Here is an 18,545-nt window from a genome sequence, read left to right on the forward strand (position 1 = left end):
TTTAACACCTTACGCAGGTTATGATAGTCATTTAAGAGCCCTAGGCTGGGGAGCGGGGGCGGGAGTGGGGTCCTCCTGAACCTACCCTGGGAGGAGCCCCCGAGGTCCCCGAACCCGTGTGTCTGCACCCCAGTGACTGCCCCCATGTGGAGCTGTGTGCAGCAGGTTTTGGGATCCTTGCAGCCTGACCGGGGAGTCTGGGCCTCAACCTCCTCGCTAGCCCTCCCCATCTTGTCTAAAGTGGATACAGAACTTAAACGCAGGGTAGAGGCCCTTCTCTTCTCCAAGGACCCCACCCTCCCTTCCCAGGAGCCCCTCGCCACCTGGTTTTCCCTGTGGCAGGAGGTGTTGCCCGGCGGGCGGGCGGGCTTCTGNACTGGTTTTCCTCACGAGGGAGAATTGTTCACCAAGACGTGTCATTGATCTCCTTCCCCCACGGACAGTGCAGATCTGCCGCGGGGGCTGTGGGAGCGGGCGCGTGGTCCACAGAGGGCCTTGGGGTGCGCCCCCAGCAGGGCCCTGGCGGGCGGGCTCTGGGTGTACAGCGCCGGGGTGCTGCGGGAGGGCTGTCTAACCTGCGTGTCTGTCTGCACAGAACCTGCTGGGTCTGCAGGGAACCCCCAGGCAGTTTTTCCTGCAGGTGTATCACACCTTCCGCAGCATCGGGGACACCAGGTACCTGACGGTCCTGCCCCGTGTCCGGAAGCCCTCTCCCCTCCCCCCCCCCCCCCCCCCCCCCCCCCAAACCCATNCGGGGCAGCTGGTCAGGGATGCAGACTCGCAGCTGTGCGCAGACCTGCTCAGGCAGCAGCGTCCGGCGGGGCCCTCGGGGAGTCGGTGCGCCCACTGACCCGAGAGCCGGCCCGCGGGCCCCTGCGCGGAGCCTTGGGTGGTTAGGAGTGGGAGGGCCCCGCGCAGAGGAAGAGCAGCAGTTTGTGTTCAGCGAGGAGAACGCGGGCCATGGGGGAGCGAGGAACGTGCGGGCGCCCGAGGGACGAGCGGCGGGGGTGCGGGTGCCCGAAGGCTGGGGGGGCTGGGGCGTGGGTGCCCGAGGGACGGGTCAGGGGGTGCAGGTGCCCGAGGGTCCTAGGGTTTCTTCAGATGAAGGGCCTCCCCCAGAGGGAAGGCAGGGTAAGAACACCAATAGGTCAGATCTCCTTAGGCAGTTCTTCCCGGCGGAGAACTTTCAGCAACAGTCAAGGCCCACAGAGCTTCGTGACTGTGACTGAAACCGTGAGCCCGCACCCCACTGCCCCGGGACCCTGACCTCCGCTCTCAGGCCTGCGCTGACCTGTGTGGTCACTAACTTAAATAAACTTTTGAAATAGAACAGAGAAGCATGTGTCTTAGCAGACAGTGGGAAGAACAGTCGAGAGAGGAGAGTCTCCCGCCGAAGGGGCACCCGCTGGGGGAGTTGGGCGCCCAGGCCGGGCGTGACCAGTGTCTGTCTACAGGGTGGGCGACGCCGTGCTGGGGCTGGTCTGCATGGTGCTGCTGCTGGTGCTGAAGCTGATGCGGGACCACGTGCCCCCCGTCCATCCCGAGATGCCCCCGGGCGTGCGGCTCAGCCACGGGCTGGTCTGGACGGCCACAACAGGTGAGGGGTGTCCTGCACACGGCGGGGGGGATCCTCCTGTCTCTGGTCTGGGCGTGACTTGGGCACCGGGATATTAAACCCAGGGTAGCTCTGATTGGCAGTCAGGGCGGAGAGCACCTTTTCGTAGCAAGAGATGTGAACCAAGGGTGATTTCGACCCTGCCCCCCACCCCGGGAGGTTTGGCAAGTTCTGGAGACCTGGGTGGGGAGAGGCCAGGGTGGCCCCGAATGTCTGCCGTGCACAGCCTCCTGTGGCAAAGAGTGATCTGGTCCAAAATGACAGCGATGCCGCGGCCGGGAAGCCTGCCAGGCCCCGGGGGAGAAATGCTGATAGACCACCTGGCTCTGTCCGAGGCGTGCGGCTGTGGGCCTGGTTGCCGTCACACAGTGGGTCACAGAGCCCTGGGCCCTTCCTGTGCCGTGGAAGGTTCTAGACGGCTGGAGTGATTGTAGTTAAGACAGCAGCGTCAGCGTAGCAATGTGGCACAGGCTTTTTAGCTGGCTGGACAATGGGGCTCATATTCCGGGAAGAGGTAGCGCCCCCATTTAAGCAGCCAGCACAGCCCAGGCAAGGCCTGAGGGGTGAGGCCCAGGGTGACCCGGTAGGTGACACTTGAGGGCCCTGCATGTCACCGTTCACCTGACCTGCCACCTAGCGTTTGCTGGTGCCCGTACCCCGGCCGCTGGTGCCCGTGCTGCTTCCCAGGCGGGAGCGTCTGGGGTCGTGGCTGGGGTCGTGGCTGGGGTGGGATGCAGCCACCCCCATTGCTCAGAGGAGCCAGGTGTCACCGACAGGTCCTGTTCTATCCTAGCTCGCAATGCGCTGGTGGTCTCCTTCGCCGCCCTGGTTGCGTACTCCTTCGAGGTGACGGGATACCAGCCCTTCGTTCTAACCGGGCAGACGGCCGAGGGGCTCCCTCCAGTCCGCCTCCCGCCCTTCTCGGTGACCACGGCCAACGGGACCGTTCCCTTCAGCGAGCTGGTGCAGGTGGGTGGAGATGGGGACCCAGGCCTGCTGGGCTGAGCCGCGGCGGCCTCGGGCCTGGGTCTGAGCCCTGATGCGTTTGCTTCATAACAAGGAGCTCCGAGCCCAGCCGGGGCCCCTGAGTCCTCAGGGCAGAGCGCCTCTGGGTGCAGGGACGGACGTGCAGGAGTTCCAGATCGGGCACAAGCTCAGAGAACGCCACCTTCATTTTCCTGCCCTGAGCCCAGAGGCGCGTCCTGCTCTGTGCACGTGCTGTACGGAGTTGCCTTCCTGCCTGTGTGAGCTCACGGCCCCACCGCTGAAGGACGGGTCACTGCCCGCTCAGACCCTGCGCTCCTTCCTCAGACCGAGGGTCACTTACGGCCCCTCTCTCCTCTCTCAGGACATGGGGGCTGGGCTGGCCGTGGTGCCCCTGATGGGTCTCCTGGAGAGCATCGCCGTGGCCAAGTCCTTCGGTAAGGTGTCCGCCGCCCATGCCTCCCGGGTGCTGCCCCAGAGCCTGACTCGCTTGCCTGCCCTTGGGCTTTCTGTTCTCTGCTTTGATTTTTTGCAGCTTGAATTTTTATCCACGTGGTACATGTTTGTGCTTTAAGCAGCAAGTTTGTAGTGAAAGTGGATTCGCAATGAAACACCTCATCCAGGGGTGGCTGCTAACGCCTGGGAGCCTGCTCTCCAGAGAGAGAAGGCCCTGCATTTTGCCTTTGCCTTTTCTTTGGCAGAAGCGTTCCCCACCCAGCTGGCTCCCAGCAGAACTGGGAGTTTGTCTCTAGTGATGAGATGTGTGGTAGCCACGCCCCCACCTTGTGTTTGCAGTGACCTGACCTCATTCTAGGAAAATCAGGAAGGGAGGAGTTTTAAGTATATTTTTATTTTTAGTATAATTTGATTGAACATTTTCACATAATAGATAGTAATGCTTGTGTTTGATGGCAAATTCCCAAAACTCCTAAAAGTTTAACAGCGTCGGGCGCCTGGGTGGCTCAGTCAGTTGAGTGCCTGTCACTTGTGTTCAGCTCAGGTTATGATCTCATGGTTGTGGGTTTGAGCCCCGTGTCAGGCTCTTTGCTCAGCGTGGAGCTTGCTTAAGATTCTCTCCCTCTCTCTCCTTTCTCTCTCCCTCCCCATCTGTCTCTCCCTCCTTCTCCCTGCTCAGGCTCACTCCCTCTTCCTCTGCCCCTCCCTGCTCATGCTCACTGGCTCTCTAAAAAATAAATAAATAAGTAAAAACAATTTAAAGAAAAAATGTTAACAATGTGCTCCTTCCAGTTGGCTGAGCAGAGCTGGCCTGTCCCCTCCTTGCCCCCAGGGAGGCCCAGAAACCTTAATCTACTTAAATCTCCCTCTCGTTCCTCCCTCTGAGCTGAGGCTGCTGGTCCTTATCCTGTCCCCTCCCTTCGGGACGTCCAGCTTTGTGTTGTCCGTGTGGACGGCGTTTTCATGTCGTTCTGTGACGTTAGGCTCTCGCGCCGGGGTGTAGGTTGGTTCTAAAGATGAAACCCGGTAACGGCGCGTGCGCCGCTGTAACTCCGTAGATCGGCTCTGGGTGTCCGGGGATGTCGTTTCCTCATCCTGAGTGACAGCAGCCCCACCCTTCTTCCCAGGAGGGTCTTGCCAAACACTCTTCCAAAGGCCAGTGGCTGTTTGAGGCCACGTTCTGATCAGATCTTGCTTGTACGGCCCTTGTTTTCCTGATTACCTTTCTCTGGCATGGGGGAGGTTTGGGGGCATTTTGGAGTCTGCATCTCATGGAATTTATGCCTCTTGCCTCACTTTAAAACTTTGTTTTCTGGGGCACCTGGGGGGCCCAGTTGGTTAAGCGTCTGTCTTTGGTTCAGGCCATGATCTCATGGTTTGTGAGTTCGAGCCCCATGTCAGACTCTGTGCTGACAGCTGCTTCGAATTCCCCTGCTCCTTCTCTCCCTCTCTCTTTCTCAAAAATAAACATTAAAAAAATTTAAAAAACAAAACTTTTCTTTCGAAGTGAGCTGATGTCCTGTCCTGACCGGAACGCTTGTCATTCCTGAAATGGGCTTGGAGAACCCACGCTGCTACGCGTGGCCTGAGAGTGGCTGTTCCGTTCTTAAGTGTCTGAAAATTCTAAAGATTAGGATTTCGTGACACATGAAAAGCACGTGAAATTCATGATCTCGGTGTTCATGTAAGAAAAGGCGCTCCTGGACGCGGTCATGCCCGCATGATGCGAGTTCCCACGCAGCTTCCGGCTGTGACACGTGCTGGGTCGTTCTGACAGCGTGGCCGGCAGAGCCTGAAACGTTCCCAGCTGGCCCTTCACGGAAATGCGTGCCGGCCGCCACCTCGGACCCGGGGCTGCTTGTACCCCCGGTGCCCGCTGGCTTACCTGGGGGTGAGCGCCTCGTCCGCGCCCTCCCTCCCTGTGCCCCTCACTCGTGATCAGAGAGGTTTTAGCTTCAGAATTGCCCCTTCTCGTAGAACAGCATGTGTTGTCATACGAAACGCAGGAAGTGGAGACTCGTACGCCACCTGGTTAGCTGCTGTTTGCACTTTCCCGTCCGTCTCTGCTCTGTCTTGTGAGACACATGCAGACACCTACGCGTGTGTGTTTGCACACGTTTTATATACGTGTTTACACGCTTACGTTTACATAACACAGGTGATGCGGTGGGTAGATGTTTATGATCTAGGTTTTTATCTGACGGACGTTGACTCAGTGGCGTCGTGTATGTAGTGACTGTGTTTTTATTCTCTCTCTGTAGCTTCTCAGAATAATTACCGCATCGACGCCAACCAGGAGCTGCTGGCCATCGGTAAGACCCCCGCGGCGGCCCTCCCGAGCCCTGAGTGTGCATCTGTGCATCTCACTTGGGCTGCGCAGACCGTGGTGACTGTCGTGGGGAGGAACACACAGCAGAGGTGGCCCAGAGTCGGGCCAGTCCCCAGACGGTTCTGTGTGTGGTCACACGGAGTAGGCAGCTGGCCTCTGGTGTCCGTTCTGACTGACACTTATTGAATGCTTGCTGTGTACCAGACCCTGAGGTCTGTAGCCGCCTCACTCTGGGTCAAGGAATGCCAGGAATGTTCCCCTCTGGGGTCAGATCGCGGAGGAGCATGGGCAGGTAGAGCTCCAGGACCCTATCTGCCCCCACCCGTGACCACCCTGCAGGCTGGGCAGGTAGATCAGTGAACACCTGGCTAGACCCCGCTATTGGATGGGTCCGTGCCAGGTGTTCTGGATTTTTGTTTTGTCTCCACGAATCTGGCCTCCTTGATGATTCATTCTGAGGGCATGGCACGAATCTTAAATTTAGTTACATGACTGTTTTTAATTTGTGGACCTCAGGCTTGTCTGTCTTTCCTTCCTGCCCCTTGTGAGGCGGGCACGGGTCTGACTGGGCAGCACCAGTAGGTGCCTTCCCAGGGGGTCTACCAGGGGGTCCACGGGAACCCCCCACGCCCTCTCCCACCAGTGCTGCTTCACTTCGCAGCAGCATTTTGGGCTTGAGCCACTGAGTTTCCTGACCACACGTGGTGTGGGGGCTCCAGGATGGGTCACGGGGACTTTGGGAGACCCCTCTCAAGCTCATGGTGGATGGCACCGTGGAACGCCCACACCACGCGGTCATGTCTCTGGCCTGAGACTCAAGGGGCCACGGGAAGGAGCGTGACCACGTGCAGTCAGTGCACTGCCTTTGCCACGTCCATTGATGCCTGGCCCTGCCCTCAGGGCGTGCGCCGGCTGTGGGAGCCAGGAGGGCCTGGTTCTGAGTGGGCTCCACCCTGAGCGGTGTCACAGGCAGGCACTTGAACTTGTGAGCCCAGCATGGCCTTGTGGACTGTGCCGGATTGTGGTGTCTGTGCAGGTCCTGGGGCTCGCCACGTGGGTGATATACACGTGCGCTGATGACTTACCTCCGTTTGTAGGTCCCAGCCCGTGTCTCAGGTGTGGGTGGGTCAGTGTCACAGGGCTGGAGCACTTACCAGCCATGACCTTGTGCCCCAGCTGGTCATCTCACGAAAGGATTGTGGATTTGACGGAGGAGGTGGGCAGCTGACCTCTGGGCACGTGGGCCTCTGGGCCCATTAGAAAAGGTGTGTTCAGTTCACCAGGGTAAGGCCGGGGCCAGATTTATTTTAAAGTTAGGGTCAACCTCAGTGAACTTGGCAAAGGTCGTGATTTGTGTTTCCTTCCTGTGACAGACACAGAGACACGGACGTAGGACACCTCGGGTGATCCCTTCCGTCTGTTTGGTATCCCTCTCGCTCTTGGATGAACCTCTTCCTTCCGTTTTCTCCCCAGGCCTGACCAACGTGCTGGGCTCCTTCGTCTCCTCCTACCCGGTCACAGGCAGCTTTGGGCGGTGAGTGACCACGCCCTTCCTTCTCTGTGCCTTGGGTGGGGAAGGCCCCAGCCCAGGCCAGAGGGTCCACAATGCGCTCGAAGAGCCTGTCGGGCCCCTGCCCACATCTCGATGCCACTGTGTTCTCTTCTGGGGCAGAAGTTGGCCTGTGGCAGCCGCATCCCTAGATCAGCGGTGTCCGTGGGGGGCAGGACTGGGGGCGACTACCACCCTGCACCATCTCACCTGGGTTTCCCTGATCGCTGGGTTTCCCTGATTGCGGTTTACCCCCCAGACATTCCCGCATCCCGCATCTCCCAGGGCGCGTTCCTAAAAGGGATGGGAAGCATCACGCTGTGCGTGGAGAAATGGGGCGCGGGTCACAGCCTCCTCGTGTGCTGTCGCCGAGGGACCCTGCAAGGCGGGGGTGGGGGGCAGGGCAGAGAGTGACCTGTGCTGGAAGAAGTGGGGGCGTCGGTCAGCAGCGCCCACAGCCCCAGCACGGCTGGCCTGGCCCCGTCTGAGTACTGGACCTTGCGACACCCCTAAACCAAGGGGTGCCACAGGGCACAGTCCGCATGCTCCCCCACAAACAGGAGTCACGTGGGGCCGAGTCAGCTACTGGCGGGTGAATGAGCGCGTGGAACGAAGCGGGCAGCCTGCAGGCCCTGGGCTGTTTGTGAGATAAAACCTCCGTGTTCACTCAGTCCGTCTTCCCACTCCCTCCTGTGACGTGACCTGTCCCTCAAGGTCACAGGTTTTGTGCCCCCGCCTGGCACAGTGCCTTGCGTGTGGTGGGCACCGGAGAAGCCAGTGAGTGTTTGAGGAGTGAAGCCCCTGCCCGGCGCCGCAAAGGGGAGGAGGACGCAGGCTTTCCCTGGCCGTGAGCGACCGACTGCCGTATCCCGAGGGTGGGCACAGGTCGCCGTCGGGTGATCGAGAGCCGAAGTCAGGGGGCCCTTCCTTTGTGGCCCTCGCGGTGGCAGAGGGAAATGTGGGTCCCGGACGAGTCCCTGGGCAGAGGAGCCTTTTCCTGGGATGCGGGTCTGAACCCAGCTTTCCAAACAGGCAACAGGGAAAGGGAAGCCGCGAGGTTACCTTCCTGTCCCCCTTCCAGGAGGAGGCTCGCTGTCTGCACGCGGCGTCTCTCTCCAGGCCTCTTTCTGTTCCCGCGCGCATGTAGGTGATGCGTGTGCCGAGAGGGACGTCCCCCCGCTCGATGTCACCGGCACGTCCGCGTAGCTGTGAACACAAGTGACGGTTCTGGCTGCGCTGCCGTGACAATGCCACAGGCTGGCGCGGTTATCCCCCTCCCCCGCTGCGGGGTCGGCTGCCCCTCCGCGTCCCCACTTAGGTGCCCGTGTCCACAGGGCCCTGAAGTCCCCTTCCTGGCCCAGGGCCCCTCAGCCACGGGGCTGTCCGTGTTTCCTTCCAGGACGGCTGTGAACGCGCAGTCGGGGGTGTGCACCCCAGCGGGGGGCCTGGTGACAGGTGAGCACCCCCCACTGAGCCGGGAGTGCGGGCGGGTGGGGCTGGGGTCCCCGTGACGCCCTGCGCCCCCACAGGAGTGCTGGTGCTGCTGTCGCTGGACTACCTGACCTCGCTGTTCTACTACATCCCCAAGTCCGCCCTGGCCGCCGTCATCATCATGGCCGTGGCCCCGCTGTTCGACACCGGGGTCTTCGGGACGCTCTGGCGTGTCAAGAGTACGTGTGCCCTCGCCTGTCACACGCACGCGCCCTGGATTCTCCCCCACCGTCTTCCGGGACCCTGCTGGCCGTGGGTCAGGAGGCCGGAGAGCGCCCCAGACCTGCTCCATGCGGTGCTGAGGGCGTCTGCAACCTACCGGGCNTCCCTGTCTCTTCCCTCCTCCTCTCCCCTACTCTCTTCCCCTTCATCCCTCCTTTCTCCTCCTTCCCCTCCCCTCTGCCCCCTCCTTTCTCTCCATCTCTCCCTCTCCCCTCCCCTCCTTTCCTCCTCTGTCTTCTCTGTCCCTCCTCTCCCCTCCTTCCGTCCCTCCTCCCCTGTTCTCCCCTCTCCCCCTCCTCCCTCTTCCCTCTCTCCTCCCTCTCCTCCTCTGCCTTCCCAGCCACAAGCCTGGCCTAGCCGGGGACACACAAGGGACTTCAAGGTGACTCCCGCGGCCCCGGCCCCTCTCAGGGCTCCCTGGAGCCTCCGGTGCCTTCGACGGAACAAGCGCTCAAGCGTTTGTTTTGTTGGTTGAAGCAGGAGAGGGATTTACGGGGCTCACCTGCTTCCTCCCGTCTGTCCCCGGGCGTCATTGGTGACTTTAGCACGCGTCACACGCACCAGTTCTTTGCTGTGTCACCGCCGCCATCCTTGGGACAGCCTGGGACGCGTGGCCGTCGGGGGCACCTGTGTGGGCCCACAGGTGTCTCCGCCCACACGGACGGAGGCCCAGGGAGGCGGGGCCTCGTCTCAGTGACACGTGTCAGGGTCGCATCCTAGGCTGACCCCCAAGCCCTCCCTCCTGCCCCAGGACCCTTCCTCCTGCGGCTCAGAGGAGCTGCGTGTGCTGCCCAAGGACTCCCCGCGTCCCTTCCTCAGGCCCCTGGCAAGCGCCCACGGCTGACCACCTCCCAGAAGGCAGCGTCCTGGGCCCGGCCGTCAGGTCTTCGTGGCCCCCAGCCAGGCAGGGACGGCTGTCTTGCCCCTGGCACGTCCCAGCCGGCGTGGCCCGCGGCCCGTATCCGTCCCTCTGGGGCTCGGGCTCGCCGGAGCCAGGCTTGCTGCAGGGGCCGCCCTCAGTTGCACCCCTCCCTCCAGGGCTGGACCTGCTGCCCCTCAGCGTGACCTTCCTGCTGTGCTTCTGGGAGGTGCAGTACGGCATCCTGGCCGGGGCCCTGCTCTCCGCCCTGCTTCTCCTGCACTCCGTGGCCAGACCCAAGATGCAGGTACCGGCCCGCCTGGCCCGCCCGCGCCGGGCTCTGCCGCCGCCCTCAGGGGGCCTGCACTGTTTCCGTGCGACCGTGGCCCGTGGCACCACCCAGTGACCATTCACGTGGTGAATGGGTGTCAGCCTCCCGCCGAGAGCCACAGAGCTGTCCTGCTCGTGAGGGCGCGGGTGGGGTGAGGGCCCACCGGCTGTGCTCCCCCATCCCGGCATGTGAAGCCGAGGGTAGGGGTGAGGGCCCGCCGGCTGTGCTCCCCCATCCCGGCATGTGAAGTCGAGGGTAGGGGTGAGGGCCCGCTGCCTGTGCTCCCCGCTCTGTTCTGTCGGCCTGGGTTGGGGCCTCCTGCTGGAGGGGCTGCCCTCTCGGAACTGCCAGGCTGGACTTGGCTCCGGGACGTGCTGGCTGCCCCCTGCTGTGTCCCCAGGTGTCCGAGGGCCCGGTGCTGGTCCTGCAGCCGGCCAGCGGCCTGCACTTCCCGGCCATCGAAGCCCTCCGGGAGGCCATACTGAGCCGGGCTCTGGAAGGTGCGTGGGCTGTGGTGCCCGCTGGCTGCCTGCCACCTTCCCTGTGCCCTGTCTGCTCCCACAAGACTCCGGGGCCCCGTCCTTGGCTGCCGGGGAGCTCATCCCCTCAGGGCCGGGGGGTCTCAGGGTGCCTCGGGTGGGTGCCCGCCATCTCTCTGCAGGGGGGTGGGGGGCTGTTACCCAACGTTTGTTCCTAAAGAGCAACCTTGCTTCCCAGAGTCAGTACTTAGGGGGAGGGGCCTGTCCTCTAAAGGGAACTGCTGCTCCGTCCCTGGACGGCCGCCTTCTGTGGTCTCGGCTCCTGCTGACCCCGCCCCCACCCTCCCCGTCGCGGCCCCCCTGTGCCCCCTGGCGCTGACCCGCTGACCACTGTTTCCACAGTGTCGCCCCCGCGCTGCGCGGTGCTGGACTGTACCCACGTCTGCAGCATCGACTACACCGTGGTGCTGGGGCTCGGGGACCTCCTGGGGGACTTCCACAGGCACGGCGTCACCCTCGCCTTCGTCGGCCTGCAGGTGGGTGTCGCGACGGGCGGCCCTTCTCACTCTCAAACCTGCCTGTGAGGTCGGCGCTGCTCCCGTCCCCGCGAGGCTGAGTGAGCTGCCCAGGGTGGCACAGGCCCGGGCACCTGGCTCCAGAGCTTTGTCGCACCCGTCACGTTCCTCGTCGTTTCCGGAGAGCTCGCTTCTGCGTCTCTCGTAGAGCATCCACTTACACCTGTTCCTCTTCTAGCGTAGCCGGGAGGCCCGGTCTCTTCCCTCCGTCTCCCCGAGTGGAGGTGAAGGTGCAACTCCCTGGACACTCCGGGGGGGCAGCGACGTGGCCGGTGGCGCTGGGCCTGGGGCCCTGCTCCAGACCGCGTGTGCCCGCGTGCGGAGACGGGAGCAGCCCCGCCCGGAGCTCAGGTCTGTCCGCCCCGCAGGTGCCCGTTCTCCGCGTCCTGCTGTCTGCCGACCTGAAGGGCGTCCAGCACTTCTCCACGCTGGAAGAGGCAGGTGGGTGCGGCGGAGCCTCCGAGAGCCGCGTCCGCCCCACGTGCCCCCCGCCTGCGGGGTCGGGACAGAAACCCTGGAATCGGAGGGTCAGATGCACAAGTCCAGGGGTGGGGAGCGTGGGCCGCAGAGTCGGGGTCCGTTTTGTTCTGGGGATTTATTTTAGGGGCGTGTTTTGAATGAAGGCACAGTCTACGTTCAGTGAACACACAGACCTTAAACGTGCAGCTTGAGGCCTGACAGGTGGATACAGCCAGATGTCCACATTTGAGATGGGGAACGCTTCTATCATTCCAGAAGGTTCCCTCAGCCCCTCTCCACGACTCCCAGCCACCAGAGTTGGCCGCTTTTCTGATTTCTTCCACCGTTGGCAGGCTTTGCCTGTTGGAGAACTTGACGTAAAGGGGCTCATAAGGGCTCTTTCCTCGTCTGATTTGTTTGGCTCAGCGCGGCGTCTGAGACCCATCCGCGTCGTTGGCTGGAAACAGCTGACCCCCAGGACGCGGATGGGACAGCTGTGGCTGGGCCCGGGCAGGGGGCCGCCCAGCACGGGGGAAGGGTTCTGAGGGCGTGGGAAGTGAGGAGGCTCCGATCAGGGACGTAGCGGGAAGCCTGCCTGGGGGTGGAGGTGCCGGCCAGGGGGACCCCGGCTCCCTGTGCACTGGGCTGAGGTGCCAGCCTTTGAGCCCATTCTGTGAAGCGACCCTTCCTTGCTTCCTCCTTCTTAGTGCTTGCAAACCTCGTTTCTTCTGCAGAGAAGTACCTGAGGCAGGAGCCAGGGACCCAGCCCTACAACATCAGCGAAGGTTCTGTTCCGGAACACAAGGTGGCCCTGCTGAAGGCCTGATGGGGGCGCTGATGGGCGTCTGATGCTTGGGGAGTGTGCAGAAAGTTCTAGATGCTGTGATGCCGGACGCCTCCCTGTGAGCACGCCGGGCTGAGGGCGCTGAGCAGGTGACCCCAGAAGGAGGAAGCCACACACCAGGACCCACAGGTGCCTGTATTTGGGGTGACTGAAGATTCCCTCCCTTCTCCCTGGGCACGAACCTTTTCCTGAAGAGTGGTGTGAAGACCGCCTTCCGGAATGACCGACCACATGAGAAAGAAGGGGCGGGACTTCCGCCCGGTCCAGGGGAGGGGCCTTCGTGCCCCATCACCTTCCTGGTTACAGGGGAGGTTGTGTGGGCAGGTCGGAGGTGGTTCTAATCTCGGTGGCGGCGTCCACATTGTCGTCGGGGAGAAAACCGAGGTGTGCCGAACGACTTCACAGTGTCTTGGTAAAAATAATTTTGTCGTTGCTGTTTTTTAAATTAAAAATGTGACGGCTTTGGTGTTTTTGTAAAAATCGTAAACGCTTCTCGTAAAAGCTGCCGGAAACCGTCTCCTCCGTCCGCTCTGGGGTAGCTCAGACCCCGTCCCCGCAGCCCGCGTGCGTGTCTGTCCGTAGTCAGCACGTGGGTTGTATGTGACGGTCGGGCGCGGACGGGGTCCCCTCCCACGCGGTGCTCTGTGACCCGTACCTTCGTGCAGTCCTTGCTGTGAACGACTCGTGTTAATAAATAGAATCTGTGACTCCCAGTGGCTCCGTCGTACTTTATTCTGTGCGTGTGTCACAACAGCCTCCCTGAGCCTCTGCACGGGGACTCTGCCTGTCCCGCGTGTGCACGCACTTTCCACCCCTGCCGTCAGAGCCGAGGAAGGCCGTGCTCCCGGACCTTCTTGGAGAAAGAGCTCGCTGTGCAGGCGGACCCCCTGGGGCTCGCTGGTGGTGACACGTTCTGGCCAGGTGCCCCGGGCCCCGGTCTCCTCATGTTTCTCCTCCCAGGCCCCTCAGCGCCCTGTCCCTGAGTCTGCATTTCCTTCCTCGAGTAGCCTCTCCTACTCAACCGATCATGTCCTCGAGGCCTGTCTGCCCAGCCCCCGCCGCCCAGGGCCCCGGGGGGCAGCCGCCTGGTTGTTCCCCAGCCCCTACACACCCTTCTCGAACCAAGAGACCAGCCGAGTCGCAGGGCGCGCAAGCCCCATCCGCTCTGGCGGGCCCTCCGCGCCAGGATTCTCTCCCAGAGCTGCACCTGTGAACCTGGAGGTCGGCTTCCAGAACCTTCTCCCAGGGAGCAGATCCAGGGATGCATATCATGACCTCGTTGGCCGTTGTAGAGAATGAAACCAAGCTATGTGTCTCCATTTCAGAGCGTCCTGGTGGCGAAGCACACGAGCTGGGATGCTCTGGGCGGGTAAGGGGCGAGGCAGAGCCCCACACCCCTACACATGGTGCTGTTGAAGGAAGAGCTGCAGAGCAGCGTTCATCTCAGGAGACCATTTGTTGGGGCGGTTTAGCGTCTGACTCTTGATCGGCTCAGGTCATGATGTCACAATTAGTGAGTTCAAGCCCCCCATTGGGCTCTGCTGACAGCGTGGATCCTGCTTGGGACTCTCTCCCTCTCTCCCCGCCCCTCCCCCATGAAGTGTGTGCGCGTGCACACGTGGTCTGTCTCTCTTAAGATAAAAAAATCTCAAAAAAAACCTAAGCGACATTTTAGTTTTGTATCCATATAATATATAATAGAATTAAATTATGAATTCAGTTAAGTTTAAAATTAATATATATGTTACTAAATTATGAATTTACTAAATTTGTAATTGATTTATAATTAGAGCTTAATATAAATAAAAGAAGAAAGACTGGTATGGTCAGCTGCATGGAAGGAGTTGGGAATTTGGGGCCAGAAGACACGGGGCTGGGTAAGCCCCCTCTGGGCCTTGGCCCACCAGCCGGGGCCCACGGGACTGGGGCTCACGACCGCGTTGGCTGGTGTGGCGCCTTCAGCAGGCCGATGGGGTTGCGGCGCCGCCAGCACCGTGGCAGTCAGGCAGTTGTGTGTGTGGTGCATGGCTCTGTAGCACTGACTCCCGACTCATATCAGGCTGGGCCCTGATCCACGTGCCTCAGCGCTTAGGAAATGAGCTTTGGGGGGCGCCTGGGGAGCTCAGTCTGTTAGGCTTCCAACTTCAGCTCAGGTCATGATCTTGCAGTCCATGGGTTTGAGCCCCGCGTTGGCTCTATGCTGACAGCTAGGAGCCTGGAACCTGCTTTGGATTCTGTGTCTCCCTCTCTGCCAGCTTGTGCTCTGTCTCTCTCTGTCTCAAAAATAAATAAACGATAAAAAAAAAAAAAGGAAATGAGCTTTGGTGCAGATTACCCGGGGAGGAGAAGGCAGAGTTAGGTGATGCTTCTGGAAGCAGGGAACAGCAGAGACGGCCACTGGATCCTGGACTGGGGGCTCCGCCTGGGGACTTGGGGCTCCACCTGGGCCGTGCTACTTTGTTACAGTGCCCTGGCCAACCCGCTTTGTCCGCAGTGCTGGCTCCCCAGGGGAGCAAGTTCTCCCCCCTTCCTGGCTGGCACGGAGGGGACCTCATGGGTGCCCTGGAAGCCATGTCCTCAGAATGTGGCACCATCGATGAAAACGTGCCACAGACGCGAGCCACGTGTGCCTTTTTAATGTTGCCAGCGGCCCTCCTGAACAAAAAGTAACAGGTGAAATTTACATTGTTTAACCTGTGACATCTGTATTTAAGCCGTGACATCCAAAATGCCACCCTTGCAACCTGTAATCTATACACAGCTCATGGACGAGACTCTGTACGTTATTTTTCTCACACGAGATCTTTGAAACCTGACGTGCATCGTACGCTCAGGACACGTCCCCGTTCAGACGGGCCCCCCCGGAGTGCCTGCTGCTGGATGTGTTGCGTGGCTGCCGTGTCAGAGAACGCAAGTTTGAGACGTCAGCGTCCAAGGTGGTCAGGAGGCCCCTGCTATCCCGAGATCGTGGCTCATGTGGGCATTTGTCTCCATCCCCGGAGGTGACGGTGCAGGAGACAGCGTGGCGCGGCCGCTTGCCGAGAGCTGTTTTGAGCCCAGGCCCTGATTCTCGCTGTGTGACGTTGGGGAGATGGTCTGAGCTCTCCAATCCTTAACTTCCCCATCTTCCAAGGGACCATCAGGATTTAACTGCAGAGCAGAGTGAAGGCCTGGTGTGTGTCAGGCACTTGAGTAGCCGCTGCCGCTCGGAACCGGACCTCCTGGCATTATTTCTCTCTCCTGTTCTCCCCTCCTCACCACAAACGGAATGCCTTCGGTGATAAGCAGGTCTGTGGGACAGTGCCCGACACAAGGCACGGGACGTGGCTTGCTGCAGGACTCTGGTGATGGGGACGGGGAAGGCAGAGGAGAGGGCGGAAGGGAAGCGTTTTGGCCTAGGCTGCTCCTGACCTGTCCTGGGGGTGGGGGGTGGGGGTGAAGCGGGGCCAGGTCCCCTGTGATGGCTCCCTCTGGCCTCCTCTGCAGTCTGAAGTCACCATGGCAGGGTCCCCGGTGCCACCAGGCTCGGTGGCCAAGTCCCTGCAAGGCCCCACACTCAGCGAGGCCTCCTCGTGGGTCAGGGTGCTCTGTGTCCTAATGTGGGGAGTGGGTGTCCCCATCAGTGTGGCAGGGACCCCCATCTTTCCTAGAAAGCCTGCCCAGAGCTGGGCTACCCTGGGCTTTCCTGGAGCAAACAGCAAACTTTTTCCTGACTGACGTGTGATTATTTGTATAAAATCTCTTCTGGGGCGCCTGGGGGGCTCAGTTGGTTGAGCGTCTGACTTTGGCTCAGGTCATAATCTCACGGTTCGTGAGTTCGAGCCCCGCGTCGGGCTCTGTGCTGACAGCTCGGAGTCTGGAGCCTGTTTCGGATTCTGTGTCTCCCTCTGTCTGCCCCTCCCCCGCTCACACTCTGTCTCTCCCTCTCTCAAAAATAAACTTTAAAAAATAATAAGAAAATTTCTCTGTGTAGATCTGTCTATCCTTTGTAAATTCAGCAAATGATGCTGGCAGAGNTTTTTATTTATTTCTAGGAGAGAGAGAGAGACAGCGTGAGCAGGGGAGGGTCAGAGAGAGAGGGAGATACAGACTCTGAAATTGGCTCCAGGCTCTGAGCTGGCAGTCAGCACAGAGCCCGACGCGGGGCTCGAACCCACGAACCGCAAGATCATGACCTAAGCGAAAGTCGGACGCTCAACCGACTAAGCCACCCAGGAGCCCCTTTAACTTTTATTTTTGAGAGAGAGAGAGAGACAGAGACAGAATGTGAGCAAGGGAGGGGCAGAGAGAGGGAGACAGAATCGGAAGCAGCTCCAGGCTCTGAGCTATCAGCACAGGGCCCAACGTGGGGCTTGAACCCATGAACAGCAAGATCATGACCTGAGCTCAAGTCAGACCCTTTACCCACTGAGTCACCCAGATGGCCCTAAAATAATCTTAATCCTGTGGAAGGACCCACGTTTATTATCCAGACCACACAAGCCTTCTGCCGTGCCAGACGGCTGCGTCTTTCCGCGGAGTTTCGGCAAAGCCCACGGAGCTGGTGCCTATAGTCGGTTGGGTTGTGTCCCCCTGAAAAGAGTTAATTCCTGACCCAGGATGCCCGTGACTGTGACCTTATTTGGAAACAGGGTTTCTGAGGGCGTAATTAGGTGTGTTTAGGGTGGCCCTAAATCTGATGGCTGGTGTCCTTGAGATGGTGGGGACACACGTGAGGAGAGTGCTGTCCGGGAGCCACCAAGTCACTCAGCCACCACCTTCTCCATTCTGTGGCCCCTGCTCCCTCCACAAATAGGGAACCATCGCCCTTCCCTGAGGGCCGCTCTTCCGTCTGCGTCTGCGTGGGGCCGCCGCCCAAGTCTGTGACTCAGGCTGGAGGCTGTTTCCGGCCCCCACAGTTTTAACCCGAGGGGCTTTGACTCGGGCAGTTTTTACTCCATGGGGTCAAGAGCACGGCCCCTAGTCAAGAATATCGAGGCCCGGAAAACTGACTCCCAGCAGCCCAACTCCACCCTGACCAATGTGCACCCCAAAGCCTATTAACGAGCAACTCAACGACCCGGTCTCTCACTCAGACGTGTTGCCTTTCCCCGGGGAAGACCAGAGCCGAAAATGTGATCCGAAGGCAGGCCGGTTAGCAGATACTATCAAAGCCCCTCTTGTTTGGCACAGTTTTTATTTGCACAACTCTGGGGTGAGTGAGAGGGTTTTGTTCAGCCCTGCCTGCTCGCACAAGCCGTGCTTTGAGATGGCTGGAGGCTCCGATCCGGGCTGGGGCCACAGAGCTGTGCCGTGGGCAGACCCACTTCTCATAAGGCCCCCTTGTTCTCGACCCCTCCCCACCCCTTCCCGCTCGCACTTAGGCTCCCTGCAAAGTGCACCCCTCCCCGCGCTGGCAGCACTGTAGCAGCGGAGTGTCCTTCCTGCAGTGAGCCCAGGAGCATGGATGTACGCGGGTGAGGAGCAAGGCCGCCCACGGGTGCGTTTGGGTCGCCGAATCCGTGCCCCAAACTCTGGTGGTTGTGATATCAAGATCAAGGACANACCCGGTCTCTCACTCAGACGTGTTGCCTTTCCCCGGGGAAGACCAGAGCCGAAAATGTGATCCGAAGCCAGTTAGCAGATACTATCAAAGCCCCTCTTGTTTGGCACAGTTTTTATTTGCACAACTCTGGGGTGAGTGAGAGGGTTTTGTTCAGCCCTGCCTGCTCGCACAAGCCGTGCTTTGAGATGGCTGGAGGCTCCGATCCGGGCTGGGGCCACAGAGCTGTGCCGTGGGCAGACCCACTTCTCATAAGGCCCCCTTGTTCTCGACCCCTCCCCACCCCTTCCCGCTCGCACTTAGGCTCCCTGCAAAGTGCACCCCTCCCCGCGCTGGCAGCACTGTAGCAGCGGAGTGTCCTTCCTGCAGTGAGCCCAGGAGCATGGATGTACGCGGGTGAGGAGCAAGGCCGCCCACGGGTGCGTTTGGGTCGCCGAATCCGTGCCCCAAACTCTGGTGGTTGTGATATCAAGATCAAGGACATTTCAAATGATCCGACATCCACGGCATCTGGAAGATATCCTATGCTGGGTCTGGTCAAGGAGACCCCGTGGCCGAGTCCGTGGGCTCCCGCAGAGGTCACGCAGCTGACCGCGGGACGGCCGACCGCACAGGCTTCCCCCCTGCAGATCTCCACGCGGAGGAGGGAGGCTTTGTGAACGCTGGGCCAGGAGGAGAGTCAGGCTGCGGGGTCACCACGTGGTTGAGGACAAACCTGACACCTTTCCTCACCCCCTCCTTCCTTCCTCCCAGGACCCCACCCTCCTCCTGCGCCGACAGCCAGTCTCTGTTCCTGGCTTGTATTTTGTT

General features: G+C 60.6%; 1 protein-coding gene across 1 annotated transcript in view; it reads left to right on the forward strand.

The window, feature by feature from the left end:
* SLC26A11 (solute carrier family 26 member 11) overlaps positions 1-12,906 on the forward strand; it is a 17,530-nt gene extending 4,624 nt beyond the window's left edge. Inside the window, exons 4-16 of the mRNA XM_077755252.1 lie at positions 596-675; positions 1,455-1,597; positions 2,409-2,584; positions 2,964-3,036; positions 5,317-5,367; positions 6,858-6,918; positions 8,333-8,388; positions 8,463-8,603; positions 9,685-9,812; positions 10,237-10,336; positions 10,718-10,851; positions 11,259-11,331; positions 12,084-12,906. Coding sequence (XP_077611378.1) covers positions 596-675; positions 1,455-1,597; positions 2,409-2,584; positions 2,964-3,036; positions 5,317-5,367; positions 6,858-6,918; positions 8,333-8,388; positions 8,463-8,603; positions 9,685-9,812; positions 10,237-10,336; positions 10,718-10,851; positions 11,259-11,331; positions 12,084-12,175 — 1,308 coding nt within the window. The 3' untranslated portion in view covers positions 12,176-12,906. The remainder of the gene's footprint in view (positions 1-595; positions 676-1,454; positions 1,598-2,408; positions 2,585-2,963; positions 3,037-5,316; positions 5,368-6,857; positions 6,919-8,332; positions 8,389-8,462; positions 8,604-9,684; positions 9,813-10,236; positions 10,337-10,717; positions 10,852-11,258; positions 11,332-12,083) is intronic.
* The last annotated feature ends 5,639 nt before the right edge of the window (positions 12,907-18,545 follow it).

This window comes from Crocuta crocuta, unplaced genomic scaffold (assembly GCF_008692635.1).
Source record: "Crocuta crocuta isolate KB4526 unplaced genomic scaffold, BGI_CrCroc_1.0 scaffold50, whole genome shotgun sequence".
NCBI classification, from domain to species: Eukaryota; Metazoa; Chordata; class Mammalia; order Carnivora; family Hyaenidae; genus Crocuta; species Crocuta crocuta.